The following is a 16398-nucleotide window of genomic DNA, read 5'->3' on the forward strand; positions in this document are numbered from 1 at the left end:
CTTGTCCGCCTGGGCCTCTGGGCTGCGTGTGGTGGGTGTGTTGTGGAACTGCCCTGTGTGCTGCATTCAGGGGCCTGTCCCTGCGCTGTAGTTTTAAGAGCCAAAGCTGACATGATTTTTAGAAAGGAAAAATCTAGCCTGCTAATGTCCAGCAAACACTTCTAGTCAATAAGTTAGGCTAAATTAACTACCTACCAGCTTCTGGGAGACTGCTCATGGAGCAGGAGGTGTTTTCAGCCTAAGGGTGTCTGGAAGGGCCTGTTTCAGGATTAGGGTTGTGTTGAGTGATTTGGAACCTAAGAAGGAGGTGATGGGGACTTCCTTATAGCTCAAGTGGTAAAGAGTCTGCCTGCAATGCAGGAACCTATGGTTCAATCCCTGGGTTGGGAAGATCCTGTGGAGAAGGGACTGTTAATCCATTCCAGTATTCTTGCCTGGAGAATCCCATGGACAGAGAAGCCTGGTGGGCTAGTTTATGGGGTCACAAAGAGTCAGACGTGACTGAGTCACTAACACACACAAGGAGGTGTTGTAAGGCGCAGTGTCTGCCCAGGGGCAGTCCTGGGGTGGGGGGGGCACAGGATGAGGCCAAAGCTGCTATTGGTGCGGTTAGGATGAATGTCTCCTGTCAACTGGGAGGAAATGTTGGTCATCTATTGAGATGATCATATGGTTTTTATTCTTCACTTTGTTAATGTGTTGTATCATACTGATTAATTTGCATATATTGAACCATCCTTGTATTCCTGGGATAAATCCCACTTGATCATGGTGTGTTGTTGTTCAGTCACCAAGTCATATCCAACTCTTTGCAACCCCCTGGACTACAGCACACCAGACTTGCCTGTCCCTCACTATCTCCCAGAGTTTGCCCAAATTCATGTCCATTTCACTGGTGATACCTCCAACCATCTCATCCTCTGTCTGTATAGTCCTTTTAATGTGTTGTTGGACTCAGTTTGCTAGTATTTTGTTGAGGATTCTTCCATCTATATTCATATTCATTTGTGATATTAATCTGTGATTTTCTTTTTTTGTGAGATATTTTTCTGGTTTTGGTATCATGATGATGGTGGCCTCATAGAATGAATCTGGCAGTGTTTGTTCCTCTGCGGTTATTTTGGAAGAGTTTCAGAAAGATAGGTATTAACTCTTCTCTAAATGTTTGATACAATTCACACCTGAAGCTACCTGTTCTTGGACTTTAGTTTGTTGGAAGTCTTTAATCATAGTTTCAGTTTCAGTACTTGTGATTGACCTGTTCATATTCCTGTTTCTTCCTGGTACAGTCTTAGAAGGGTGTTCATCTCAATGAATTTGTCCATTTCTCCCAGGTTGTCCATTTTATTGGCATATATTAATAGTTGCTTGTAGTAGTCTCTTATGATCCTTGTGTTGGTCATTTTTGCATTTGTACAAACTTGTTTTTGCCTTTGCTTAGACATGATTAAGGAGTGGCTTTTGTTTTCTGTGTCACAGTCAAAAGTGGTCTTCTCTGATGATGATCTTCTGTGAGGTTGTTTATGTTAAGCAGGAAGTACTATGGCTTAGCTGTGTGCCAGGCCAGCAACAGCCACCAGAAGCTGTGTGTGTGTGTGTGTGTGTGTGTGTACACACATGCATGGGCATGCGTGTGTGTTCACTGTAACACCCACAACCCCTTGGAGTCAAAAGCAGATTATAAGACCAGGGACTGCTCTCTCATTTGTCTGTTAAGCCCTAGCTTTTGGGTGACTGGTAAATGGATGTTCATTATACTATCCTCTTTACCTTTGCGTGTGATTAAATTTTTTCAAAATAATAAGCTGGAAAAAAAGAAAAAGGCTCAGTTTAGATGCTGCTTCCTCTGGGAAGGCTTCTCTGCTCTCCTATTTCCACTGGGATTAAAGACATCCTATCTGCTCCTAGAGAATTCTGTGAATGACTCTCTCCTTATACCTTGATACTCAAACTGTGGTCCATGGACCAGCAGCAGGGGTATCATTGGCTTCTTTTTGGAAATGCAGACTCCCAGGCTGAGTTCTGGCTACCAAATTCGAATCTGCATTTTGATAGGATCTCCAGGTGATCCTCATGCACAGTGAAGTTTGCGAAACTCTCACATTTTTTGTGCTGAATTAAAATTGCCTTTGTTTCCCAGCAGCCTGTGTGCTCACCCTGTGGGCAGGAACTCTTCCCCCACCCCGCCACCAAGCACATCCATTGCCCGTGGTGTGGTGGAGAGTGAATGCTGGTGGGTGGGCATATGCCTGGCCCACCTGCAGGGAGGGGAGTGAGGGGCCTCTGCCTTCCGGTGGTCAGAAGTCTGTCTTCCTCCTCACCCCCACCCTGGCCCAGATCAAGGTGAACATCCTGGGAGAGGTGGTGGAGAAGGGCAGTAGCTGCTTCCCCGTGGACACCACGGGCTTCTGCCTGCACTCGGCCATCTACGCTGCCAGACCCGACGTGCGTTGCATCATCCACCTGCACACTCCGGCCACGGCAGCGGTGAGTGTCAGCTCTGCAGCCAGCATTTCAGCCCCCATGGCAGCAGACCCATGGCACCTTTCTCTTTGAGAGTCTCCCCACGGGGAGACATAAGCCCCCCAAGCTAGGAGAAAACTCACCATTTAATGCAGTTCTGGAAAGATTCCCTGGAACTCAGGCCAAGGTGAGAAGGGACACCCGATGTGGGAATCTCCTCCTTTCATTTTTCTGACTGTGGAAGTCTCAGTGAGGGGAGATAAGGTGAAGGTGTGTACTGTCGGCCCCCCCTCTGTCCCCCAACTGCTGCATACGCAAACCGGCCCCACTTGTCCGGGTGATGCCACCTTCTGAGCCTCTGCTTAGGTCAGCCGGGCACCTGCCCCCTAGCCCAGGCTCTGGCATGGACAGATCTTGCTATGAGATCAGATGGTGGGAACCCGTACTGTGTCCACTTTTCACAATGTGGGGGTGGGGGCTGGGAGCTGGGGCAGGAGCAAAGAGAACTGGGAGAGAACAGAGGGAAGACCTTCAAGGAGCAGGCTGTCCCCTGAGGTCTCTGGACACTTCTCTGTGTCTACCTGAGGTGCTGCAGTGCACCTGGAAAGACAGCAGACACCCAGTCCCCAACTACCAATCCCCTGGCCACACACCTACAGGGGCAGAGCAGACCTGCCACTGACTTCTGATTTTTCTCTGCAACATCACACTGGTTTACAAGCACTCAGACCTTCCAAAAGTTAGACTAAGGCTACGTGATGTATTTGTGCCAAGTATGCATTTCTGCAGAGCTGGGGCTGGCGTGAGGGGCAAGACGACTGAAGGAAGGTGAGAGGCTCTCCCAATCTCTCCGTGTTCCTTGCTTTTAATAAAGGCCAAGAGTTGGCACATGGTGGTTACAGCCTGGATTTTAATCATCTCCCCTGGCACTTGCATTGTCCCATTGCTAGAAAAATGGGAGCTTCTCAATGGGCCTCCCTGTCAGCGAAGAGTCGTGGCTGTTTCTGCAGCCAAGGCTGAAGGTCTCTACCAACCCACCCCCTGGACCCTGGACCCTGCTTCACTGCTGCCTGTCCCCAGACAGAGCTTGACTGGGCCATCTGAGGAGAGGGCGACTGTGACAGAGGGGCAGGGGGTGGGGAGGGTGGGGGTAGCTAACCATTTCTCATCTCACTGAAGGTGTCAGCCATGAAGTGGGGCCTCCTGCCTGTGTCCCACGATGCCCTGCTGGTGGGGGACATGGCGTATTATGACTTCAATGGTGAGATGGAGCAGGAAGCTGATCGGATCAACCTGCAGAAGTGCCTTGGACCCACCTGCAAGGTTCGGCTCAGCTGTTCTAGGAAAATGCTCTGGGAGGGGTTGTCAAAAACCCACATCACAAAAGGGATAAATATCATTGGAAAATGTTTATAAGTTGCAGATAAACAAGAGCAACAAAAGAAAGGAAATAATCTTTCACCCTACCCTTCGATTTTGATGCACACTCCCGTATCTATTCACGTAGACTTAGAAAACTAGGATTGTAAAACTCTTCTTTCCCCTTAGCAATATACAGTCAACTCCTCTGTAAGTTATTAAAATACTTTCTAATCACTATTTTAAATTATATGTCACCGTATGAATGGCTGTGCCGTCATTTACCTGAACAGTCCTCTATGGTTGGACATTGAAAAGATTTTTCTCCTCGAATTTTCTTTTAATGTAAACAATTCCATGATGAAAATTCCTTCTGCTACATCTTTGTGTTTGATTTCTAAAGGATGCATAGTTTAACTTATTACTCTGCATAGTAACAAACTGCCCTCTCCTCTGGATGAGGCTAGTATGTATAAGAATGCCATTTTTCTATAGTCTCCTCAAACTTGAGTGTTATCCCTTATTTATTTATTTATTTATTTATTTGCTAACTTGACAGAACAGAATCTCATTATTATTGCTTGATTTAAGTCTGAAGACCTATTTTATAACAGCACATAATCAGGGCTGGTGAGCTTAGAAGGGGAAGTTTCAGAGCTAAGCCTGGCTTGATGGGTGCTTTGCCCCTTCCTTGCTGCTGCTGAAGTCATCTCCCATTTGAGAGTCCCTGTCTTCCCATCTCTAACATGGAGCAGAAATCCATGCTACCCTTTCCTGCCATCCTCTGAAACCTCATGAGCAGAGCCAGGAGAGGGGTGATGTTCACAACCCTGAAGTGCTACAAAAAGACAAGGGCGTTCGCTATCTGTAAAATCTTTTGTGAGCGAGAGTCATAGTCTCTTCCCATCTCTGTGGCTCTTAAGAGGAAAAAAACTCCAGCTGTTTTCAGCAAGAACAGATATGAGGACTAGGCCACTGGGCCTCAGCCCAGGTACTGGAAGGATGGATCTGATGCTTGGGTCTGCATCCCAGCGCCCAGGTGGTTGTCACCTGGGTTTTACTCAGAACATCCTTAAGGATGAAACCAATCAAGAAGGGAGGGTGCACCTGGACCTTGGTGTAAATTGTTTTCTGTTTTTCCCCCTTTTAGATCTGCCTGCCCCCGGCTGAGTCAAAAACACTGCACCATCAGGGACGGCCTGGGTTCCAACTCTGCCCCTGATTAGCTGGGAGACTTTCAATTTCTTTAGGCTTTTATTTCCTCTAGTAAGATAGAATAAAAGGTTGCTATGGCCTCTTTCACAGAACTGTAGGATCTTAGAGCTGCCAGGCCCCACAGAGTTCATGGGGAGGAAGCCTGAGGGGCAGAGAGGTGACCCAACTCACCTGTGTATGCAGGATCATCTCTCGCGGATCATTCCCTTGGATTTGACTCACAAGTCAACCCAGTCACAGGGGACAAGTCGGACCCTTGTATTTAATGGCAAATACATTTATTCACTTTGACATACCATTCATTTTTCAGACTTCTAAGCTCTCAGGGCCTAAAAACCCAAGCCTTGCCCAAAGCAAGCCACCAAGCTATTCAGTCTCAGTTTTAAAAAGCATCTTCCATTTCTTTGGGTATATGCCTTAAGCATTCTTGTGGGTGGATATTAAAACTCATGGGGGTTGCATTGGGTTTTTGCATAGGGAGAGTGAGTGAGGAACTAGGGGGCAGGTGTTCCGGGATGGGATATGGAAATTGATCTGAATAAAATGAAAAATCTCTCCCTCTTAACTGAAGTTTAGAAGGCTGAAAGTGTCAATTGGCTGTTTGCTCCTGTACAGATCCTGGTGCTAAGAAACCATGGAGTGGTTGCTCTGGGTGATACCGTGGAGGAGGCGTTTTATAAGATCTTCCACCTACAGGCTGCGTGTGAGATACAGGTAAGCATGTTCCCCTGGACAGCGGGCCCAGGAGGGGCTCTGGTAGGGCCCAGGGGTAATGGTGGTGGCCCCCTGCGCTGTGATTTAAGGAGACCTTTAGGTGGAGCCTCACTCTGCTTCTCTGCCTTATCCTTCTAAAGTTTCACACTTAGTTTTGCAGCTTTAAATTTTTTTATCACCCTTGTCCAACAACCAGCACCCAACTCTTGGGGGTCAGTGTTGAGGGCAGGAAGATGCCTGGGCTCACCAGTAGGACAGTGGGAGGACTGTCCCATGCTCCTGTGTTACCTGGGGTGTCCCCTCACAAACACCACCCAGGTAGGTCTGCTTTTCTTTGCTTGGCAGAGGGTAGCTTGCAATGACTCTGAATGTGGTCAAGTCCAGAAAGAGAAATGGAGAGATGGCCCAGGTGGAGTGTTGGCATGGCAGGCCTGGCACCAGGGAAGCCCCAGGGTGAAGTCCAGGGAGCCTGTGGTGTGGTCCTCCTAACTGGTAAAGGATGAGATAGAGGGTGGGTGGACAAGCAATAGGAAAACACACATCCTGCAGTTTTATCAAATAACAAGGTGGATAAGCCAACCATGTGCTCCTTCAGTGCAGCAAGCCGTCAGGGGTGAGTAGGAGGGTCTTGCACAACTGACGGGGCTCCATCCTTCCCAGCCCTGGGATCTGTGCCCTTGGGTCAGGGACTTGCCCCCTGCAAGCCTCCATTTCCTGTTTCCTCAGCTGTAGAACTGGGTCTACAGAGACCTTGTGAGGATGGCCTTTCAGACAAGGAGAGGTGTTGCTGATGGTATTGTCAGGACTCGGTTGACAGGGGAGGCCAGCTGCTCCAGGGTGAGTCAGCGCTTTGCATCCCTTGTGGGGCCCTGTCTGCCCTCTCCTGGCAGAGCAGTATCCCAAGGAAGACTGCTCACCCTTGTCTTGGTCGCTATGCAGGAAGAATGGGAGTAATCCCAAAAGCATCACTAGTGAAGGCTGTACAAGTGGGACCTTTCTCAGTGGTTTTTAAAGGATAAGTTGAGAGGACAGTGATGAAGAGGTGACCCCTCCCCTCATCCAATGATCCTGGCCCTGAACTCTGACCCCTGGATGATGTTAGAACCTGGCAGAGCTTCTGATAAGCCCATTTTCTCTTCTCCATATCTGAACTCTGAAGAGTTTCCCATTTTTATGCAGAAGGAGGCTTCTATGAGAAAACGATAAAGCCTTATCTCCTTGCAAAGATCTCATAGACGGAGGCTTCTATGAGAAAATGATAAAGCCTTATCTCCTTGCAAAGATAGCCCAGCCCTAAAAATGAATGGATAGAGTATGCCTCCATAGGCTATGCTGCTGCTAAGTCACGTCAGTCGTGTCCAACTCTGTGCAACCCCATAGACGGCAGCCCACCAGGCTCCCCCGTCCCTGGGATTCTCCAGGCAAGAACACTGGAGTGAGTTGCCATTTCCTTCTCCAATGCATGAAAGTGAAAAGTGAAAGTGAAGTCACTCAGTCGTGTCCGACTCCTAGCGACCCCATGGACTGCAGCCTACCAGGCTCCTCCGTCCATGGCAGTTTCCAGGCAAGAGTACTAGAGTGGGTTGCCAGTGCCTTCTCTGCCATAGGCTCTAGATCCCCAGAAAGGGCCCTTGTGCTATTTAACCAAAGGGAGGAAGTCCATCTAGCTGGGCCTTCGGCTAGATGAAGGGCTGAGCAGCCCTCCACTCTCCTGGACAGCCCTGCTGCTCCTCTTGGCCCTGCCTGCTGTCACATTCTTTTCAGTTGGGACTGGTTCGATGCGACTTTTATAAAGTACATCAGGCAATGGGGGCAGATAACCCCAAGAAAGGCTCCAGTGTCTTTTTTTCAGTGAGTGGAGCAGGAAGGCTTCTAGAGGGAGAAATGAACTGGAAGGAGTAGAAGAAAAACAGGAGAGATCGATGAAGGGTGTGGGTGGAGTAAGGCTCAGAAGAGAACAGGTGCCAGCAGCCTGCAGAGCTGTTGGGACTGCAGCCCCTGAGAGGGACGTTTCCAGATGGATGACCTGCACTGGAGTTCTGCTTGCATTATGGGACTAATTTTCTTTCTCAGTGATCTTGGCAAATAAGCAAATGTGTCTGTGGTCATTTCAGTGGTTCAAGGCTAAGAGCCTGTTCCTCTCTCCTGGGGACAGCATTCTCTTTGCTTTCCATCCATTTGGGGTTCCAGGAAACTGGGTCATCCTCTGCTCAGAGAGGTGGCTACCTGCTCTGCTTACAGGCAGATGAGAAGCAGCTCAGGCAACTCTTCATGTGCTACCCATCGCCATGGAAACGCAGAGGGGAAGAGGGAGATGGGAGGAGGCAGCTCTTGCAAGGAAGTGGGCAGTTCTCTCCTCCTCCACAAATGACCAGTCCCCGGGGCACTGCCTCTCAGCGTTCCATGGTAAAGCCTCAGAATTTGTTTTTCCTAAGTGTTTCTATGCCACTCTTTATGTACCAGGTGCTGTTCTAAGAGCTTTAGGAATACCTTAAATAAATCTCATGAGGTCAATATACTATTTTCATTTTACAGGGAGGGTAAATAGCTGCTCAGAGTTACACAGCAAGTAGGTGGTGGAGCCAGGATCCAAACTCAGGCAGCCTGGTACCCAAGTTCTATGTCTTAAATACTACATCGCACTGCCTCTCAGGGCAGTAAAGGCTGGCGGGAAAGGTCAGCTGACAGGCTGGGGCCTCTCCCCAGGGAGCTGGCACTTCAGGTCAAGGTTTCAGGGTCCTAGGGCTAAAGCCTGCCTTGACCAGGTAGGAGTCCAGGATGAATGTGGTAATTGATCAACCAGCTAGGATTTGCTATCTTCGAGAGTGTATTCCCACATGCTCAGCCTCAGTGCCGGGTGTGAGGGACTTCAGAATTAGAGAACAGGGCAGCAGAGGGCAGAGCTGGGACCAGTGAATGAACATGATAAAAAGGTAGATTTCAGCTCAATGTAATCTCTACCATCTCATTGTAACCCTTCTAACATTTGGATAATAATACTTTAGGCTGCCTCTTCAAGCATGGAGCTGACACCTTCTAGGAATATTAGATAAGGACTCTTATTTTTTGTAAGAGTATGGAATAAATGGCCTCTAGTTATATATATTTGCAGGGTGTGGAGTCATCTTTTTAAGCTAAAAATGGAGGCTTCTATGGGACACATGCCTTGGATGAAGAGGGTGTGGAAAATGCTTGTTCCTACTTCTTCCTCTTCACAGAGTGTTGGGGGGTCACTGAGAAGGTTGCCTGGCTGACCTCCAGGAAGTCTCATGGGGCTGTATGTTACACTGGTGACTCATACTCTCTGGAGCATGTCCAGGATCCTCAGGGCTTCATCGGCCTGGGTTTCTCATCAGGCTACATCGATTTCTTTCATCTTCAATAAAACAATAACTGACATAAAAACTGGAACACTGGAAGTTTAACTAATCAGAGCTGTTCCCCCATGACAAGCAGGTTTACAGGGAGTAATAAATATTAATCAGAACACTAGGGTCTTGATGCTGTGCTTAGTTGCTCAGTCGTGTCTGACTCTGCGACGCTAGCCTCTGAGGCTCCTCTATCCATGGGGATTCTCCAAACAAGAATACTGGAGAGAGTTTCCATGCCCTCCTCCAGGGCTTTTCCCAACCCAGGACTCAAACCCAGGTCTCCTGCATTGCAGGCGGATTCTTTACCATCTGAGCCACCAGGGAAGCCCAAGAATACTAGCGTGGGTATCCTGTCCCTTCTCCAGGGGATCTTCCTGACCCAGGAATCAAACTGGAGTCTCCTGCATTGCAGGCGGATTCTTTACCAGCTGAGCTACTGGGGAAGGGTCTTGATGTGCAGTACAAAACTTCAGCTTCAATACTTACAATACTTGGAATCCACCATTTCTCTCTCTGTGTCTGGACTTACCCAAGAAGCCACATCATAGCCAATTGTATCTGGGTGGCAGATACGGGGTGTAAATAAAATGTACTTTCAGATGAGCGTGGAATTAGAAATAAGATTAGTTGGATTCATAAATGTTTTTAGGATCATTCTAAAACTGCCTGTTTTATATACATACCTCTTGTGCTAAAACCCAAAGTCCATGGCTTCTGGTTACCTGTATGGTTGCCTCCCCATTGGAGCCTTGACAGTGGAGCAAACACTCTAAGTCTGTTGGTGAAAGTTTTCTGAGCCCTATACAGAGCCTGGCTGTGCCTGTCTGCTGTTCATCTGTCTCCTTTTTCTGGGGTTCCTTGACTGACTAAGCCCATTATGGAGGATGTTCTTCCTTTAGACCTGTTAATTCATCCCAACAGGCCACACTCATATTTTGTTGGCCTAGAAGCCAGCTTATTTCTTTCAAGTGACTTGTTTTTTAAGGGGAGATATTTCAGAAACAGAAAAATACAGAGAATAATACAATACTCACTCTCCACTCACTGGATTTAACAAATATCAACAGCCTTTTCTTCTTGGAGAAGTAAAATATTATAGACAAGAATTGAAGTCTCTTTTTCTCAAATTCCCTTGTTCCCTGGAAATAATCACAGCTTGAAGTTGGCCTCTGTGCCAGGTAACTTTTCAGTCCTCTGTGCTGTTTTATTCTCAAGATTTAACATTTCCTGCTGCTGCTGCTATTGCTAAGTCACTTCAGTCGTGTCTTGCCGGGGTCCAGCCCCGGCTGATCCAGGGTATTCGAAGGAGAGACGGCCTAGGCGACTATTTATATGTTAATTAGAGATATAAGAGTAATAGAATGAGGATAGTTCAGTAGGAAAATTCAGTGGAGAAAAGAGGCTGAGTAGCTTGGCTTACGCGGAAAATCAATATAACCCGTGACACCAGGTTAGCTCTGACCACGGAGGCCGCAGGCGCCCTCTCAAATAGCGGAAGGTGCCCCACCTTAGACACCTTCTCGAGTGGGTCTTAGAAGCCCAGGCAAATAAATGGTCACAGAGGATATCCGCGGTCCAGATGGAGACTTCAGCCAAAATGTGAAAAGAATGACATGGGGAGACCAAGCTCTGGTGAGCAAGGCCCGTAGCTTTATTTTTAATAGGGGCTTATATACCCTAAGTTACACCTAGAGGATAATAGGGGATGCAAAGTCAGCAGTCTTTGACCCTTATCAAAAACCAGGGTTTCTTTCCTGCAAATTTATCGTATACAAATGGTTTAGGTGATTTACATCGTCTTCTGGCCAGAAGGCCTATTAACATTTTATGACTCTTGACAAGGACTTATCAACAAAGACTTATTTTCTCTAAGAGTAATTATTTTAAGGTTTGGCGCCATCTTCCGAAGATAAAATTGCATTCCTATAGGGCGGATGTGTAATGGGTTTACAACAAAGGAAAGAATTTATTACCTTAAGGGTCTAAAGTTACTAACACCAAGGCCACTACTTATTTTTTCTACATACCAACTATTAATTAATACATATTCAAGGATACAATTCAGGGGATGTGAAAACTTGGCAACAAGCATTGGTTCATCAATGAAATCCTTTACTAGTTTATTCTGACAGTTTTTAACTCTCTGAGAGGCTCTCAGCTATTTGAATATCTTAAGCTTCCCATGCCTCTCGAGGCTGGGAGACTGTAAACAATCGTATGCATAGCTGTAGGAGTCCGGGTAAACTTGTCAGGCGAGTTAGAGAGCCATCTGAGGGGTTTGGATTTAAACACTCCTAATTGCCCAGGAACTTTATTAATTGGAGCTGTAAGTTAACTCTTTGACAGAGAGAGTGAGATGGTGATGGGGGACAGCCCCCAGTAAAGTCAGTGGTGAGAGCACAAAGCAATAAAGTAGGCAGACTCTGGTTTTTTTGGGGTAGATGCTCGAGAATATCCGGGGGGACTCCTGAGGCTCGATCCCGCCTTTGCGTATGCCGAGCCTCCTTCCTCATGACCTTTGTCACGAGTGGAATGTCTCTCGCCGGCTCCCGGCAGTGTCTGACTCTGTGCGACCCCATAGACGGCAGCCCACCAGGCTCCCCCGTCCCTAGGATTCTCCAGGCAAGAACACTGGAGTGGGTTGCCATTTCCTTCTTCAATGCATGAAAGTGAAAAGTGAAAGTGAAGTCGCTCAGTCGTGTCCGACTCTTAGCGACCTCATGGACTACAGCCCACCAGGCTCCTCTGTCCATGGGATTTTCCAGGCAAGAGTACTGGAGTGGGGTGCCATTGCTTTCTCCTAACACTTGTTATGTCTCCCTAAAAACTGACATTGGGACAGAAATACTAATACCTTTTTCCTTGGGAATGGGCACATGCCCTACAGGTTTGGAGCAGCTTTCCTCTAGGAGGAAAAAGCCAAATACAACTCAGTTTTCCGGAGATTTCTGTTTCTAACCTTCCCTGATCCCCATTCTCTATTACGCACAGGAGCACAGAATGTGTACAGGGCTGTGGGTGTACACACACACGCACGTGTGTGAGCTGACGGCTTTCTGCTCGTTGCCACAGGTGTCTGCTCTGTCCAGCGCGGGGGGTGTGGAGAACCTCATCCTGCTGGAACAGGAGAAGCAGCGGCCTCATGAGGTGGGCTCTGTGCAGTGGGCAGGGGGTACCTTCGGGCCCATGCGGAAGAGCCGGCTGGGGGAGCACGAGTTCGAGGCCCTCATGAGGATGCTGGACAATCTGGTGAGTCTCCTGCCATTGTCCTTCCAGACCAGTCCTTTGTGGGTTAGCCCCCCAAAACCAGTCAGTATGAAGCACTCAGTAGATACGAGAACTGCCAGCATCACAATTCAGTTGTTAAAGCCCTTTGACTGGCAACTTGACTAAGAGTTTGTGGTCACACTAATAGTACTTGAATCTTCTCAAACGATGGCCTTTGCCACTCCCTTTCCAAGGGCTGTGGATGCTGCACCTGCTGGGTGCCCTTTGGAGAAGGGGTAGGAAACTACTGGTTGGCGTGTGAGGTGGTAATCCAGCAAAAAGCAGGACCACAGAGCCTCTCTCATATTGTGGCTTGGTTTACTCCTCTTTTGCAGTTAGCTCTGTGTTTCCTTCTAATCTCATGATTTTAATGCAGAAAACATAATAGCTTTGATTTCCCTATTCCCGATAAACAGCATTACAACACTATTCCTATTGTGATGAATCAAGCAAACAATCAGGTAAAAAATTAACTGATATATGACTAGACTGGGCTTTAAAGGATCCAAAAGCATTATAAGACACCCTTCCTTCTGGAACTAACAGTTTAATTGATGACATATGACATAAACAGGAAACAATTCAAGAATAAGCGAAAAGCATACACAGTGAGGAACTAACTGCAAGAAGAGGCTATGACTTCCCAGATTGCTCAGAAGAGTGAAGATGAGCCCTATTTTTGTAGCATTCCTGTATTATTTCCCCTCCTCCTCACTGCTATTAATTTGGACCCTTTCGTTATTGTGTCTGGGTCATTTGCAATAATTAATCCTTTCCGTTTTGCTTCCAGTTCCTCCAAATCATCACCAGTTTATTACAGGGCTGAGGGTAACTTTATGGTAACTTTATAGTACTAAAAGGTACAATCCACAATGAAAATACAACTCCTATTAACATTTGTGTGTTGAGTAATCTGTGGCTGAATAAAGCACCAGGACCAAATGGTTTCATGCAGAAATTCCCTCAAACTTTTAAGAAACAGACTATTCCTATGCTGTTTAAATGTGGCAGAGAAGAGTGAGAGAAGGAAACCAAGCCATAACAATTATAAGACATTCAGACAAATCTCACTTTGAGCTGATGAAAAATGCTGCATGAAAACTAGTAAATAGTATCTGGCATAATATTAGAATAATAATACATGATAACCAAGTGAGGGTTCATTCCTTGTGTTGAAGGATGGTTTAATATTATAAATCTAAATATATTTCATGATATCAATGAGTCAAAGGATAAAAACCTATGGATCACTTTGAGATCAAAAGGTATTTGATAAAAATGTAATCTCAATTTATAAAAATAATAGGTGTTAAGTAGGATAAGAAGTCATTTATTTAATATGATTAAAATTACCTTTTTTTTTTTTTGTCAAAACGAACACCAGTATTGTGGTGAAACACTAGAAGAATTTCCATTAAATTTTGAAACTAAACAATGATTCTGTTCTCAGCACTATTATTTAATGTTGTTCAAGAATAATACTGGAAATCAATTTAAGGCAGTGAGATCTAAAAATAAGAGGTGTACATGTTGTATAGAAAACAAAATTACTCTTCTTTATAGTCAGTACATCTACCTACCTCTAAGGTTCAAAAGAATCAACTGAGAAAAATTAGAAATAATGAGTGCATATCAAGAAAAAAGAGGGACAAGACTCAAATCAACAAAATTAGAAATGAAAAAGGAGAGGTTACAACAGACAATGCAGAAATACAAAGGATAATAAGAGACCTACTATGAGCAATATATGCCAATAAAATGGACAACCTGGAAGAAATGGACAAATTCTTAGAAAAGTTAAACCATCCAAGACTGAACAGGAAGAAATAGAAATTATGAACAGATAAATTACAAGCACTGTAGTAGAAATGGTGTTAAAAAATCTCCCAAAAAACAAAAGCCCAGGGCCAGATGGCTTCACAGGTTAATTCTATCAAATATTTAGAGAAGAGCTAATGTCTAGCCTTTTCAAACTTTTCCAAGAAATGGCAGAGGAAGGAACACTTCCAAACTCATTCTGTGAAACCACCATCACCCTGATACCAAAATCAGACTTCACACACAAAAAGAAAATTACTAAAAAAGAAAATTACATAGATGCAAAAATCCTCAACAAAATTCTAGCAAACAGAATCCAACAACACATTGAAAGGATCCTATACCATGATCAAATCAACTTTATCCCAGGGATGCAAGGATTCTTCAGTGTACACCAATCCATCAATGTGATACACCACATTAATAAATTTAAAGATAAAAATCATTTGATAATCTCAATGGATACAGAAAAAGCTTTCAACATAATTCAGCATCCACTTATGACAAAAACTCTTCAGAACATGGGCATGGAAGGAACCTGCTTCAACTTAACAAGGGCCATTTATGATAGACCCACAGCAAATATTATTTTCAATGGTGGAAAACGGAAAGCATTTTCTCTAACATCAGGAACAAGACAAGGATGCCCACTCTCATCACTTTTATTCAGCATAGTTTTGGAAGTCCTAGCCATGGCAATCAGAGAAGATAAAGAAATAAAAAGAATCCAGATTGGAAAAGAAGAAGTAAAACTCACTGTTTGTAGATGGCATGATACTATACATAGAAAACCCTATAAGATACTATCAGAAAGCTACTACAGCTAATCAATGAATTTACTAGAGTCACAGGGTAGAAAATCAATACACAGAAGTACCTTGCATTCCTACATGTGAACAATGAAAAATCAGAAAGAAAAATTAAGGAATCAATCACATTCACCATTGCAAAAACAAAAAGAGAAAGAGAGAGAATAAAACACCTAAGAATAAACCTACCTAAGGAGACAAAAGACCTGTATACCAAAAACTATAAGACACTCATGAAAGAAATCAAAGATAACACAAACAGATAGAGAGATATATTATGTTCTTGGATTAGAAGATTCAATATTGTGAAAATGACTATACTATCCAAAGCCATCTACAGATTCAGTGCAATTCCTATCAAATTTCCATGGCATTTTTCAAAGAACTGGAACAGAAAATTTCACAATTTGTATGGAAACACAAAAGACCCCGAATAGCTAAAGCAATCTTGAGAAAGAAAAATGGAGCTGGAGGAATCAACCTTCCTGACTTCAGACTATACTACAAAGCTATAGTCATCAAGACAGTATGGTACTGGCACAAAACAGAAATATAGACTAATGGAGCAAGATAGAAAGCCCAGAAATCCACGCACCTGTGGGTACTTTATTTTTGACAAAGGAGGCAAAAATATGCAATGGAGAAAAGATAGTCTCTTCAATAACTGGTGCTAGGAAAACTGACAGCTCCATGTGAAAGAATGAAATTAGAACTTGTCCTAACACCATAATACAAATAAACTCAAAATGGATTAAAGACCTGAATGTAAGACCAGAAACTATAAAACTCTTAGAGTAAAAAACATAGGCAGAACATTTTTGGACATAAATTGCAAGCAAGATCCTCTATGGCCCACCTCCTAAAGTAATGGAAATAAAGATGAAAACAAACAAATGAGACCTAATTAAAATTAAAAGCTTTTGCACAGCAAAAGAAACCAAAAACAAGATGAAAAGACAACCTTTAGAATGGGAGAAAATAATTGCAAATGAAGCAACTGATAAAGGATTAACCTCCAAAATATACAAGCAGCTCATTCAGCTCAATATTAGAAAAACAAACAAAAAACAATCAAAAGATGGGCAGAAGACCTAAAAAGACATTCCTCTAAAGAAGACATGTGAATGGCCAATAAAACATGAAAAATTGCTCAAAATAGCTCATTAGTAGAGAAATGCAAATAAAAACTACAATGAGGAATCACCTCACACCAGTCAGAATAGCCATCACCAAAAAATCTACAAATAATAAATGCTGGAGAGGACGTGGAGAAAAGGAGACATTCTTGCACAGTTGATGGGAATGTAAATTGATATGGCCACTATGGAGAACAGTACGGAGATTTCTTAAAAAAAAAAACTAGGAATAAAACTACCATATGA

At 44.7% G+C, this 16398-nt stretch overlaps 1 protein-coding gene across 2 annotated transcripts in view; it reads left to right on the top strand.

The window, feature by feature from the left end:
- ADD2 (adducin 2) overlaps window positions 1-16398 on the top strand; it is a 125718-nt gene that overhangs the window by 82988 nt on the left and 26332 nt on the right. For both annotated transcript variants that reach the window (XM_005212528.5, NM_001099009.1), the window contains 4 exon segments: window positions 2338-2487; window positions 3643-3786; window positions 5653-5751; window positions 12195-12371. In XM_005212528.5, coding sequence (XP_005212585.1) covers window positions 2338-2487; window positions 3643-3786; window positions 5653-5751; window positions 12195-12371 — 570 coding nt within the window.

Source organism: Bos taurus, chromosome 11 (genome assembly GCF_002263795.3).
Source record: "Bos taurus isolate L1 Dominette 01449 registration number 42190680 breed Hereford chromosome 11, ARS-UCD2.0, whole genome shotgun sequence".
Lineage (NCBI taxonomy): Eukaryota > Metazoa > Chordata > Mammalia > Artiodactyla > Bovidae > Bos > Bos taurus.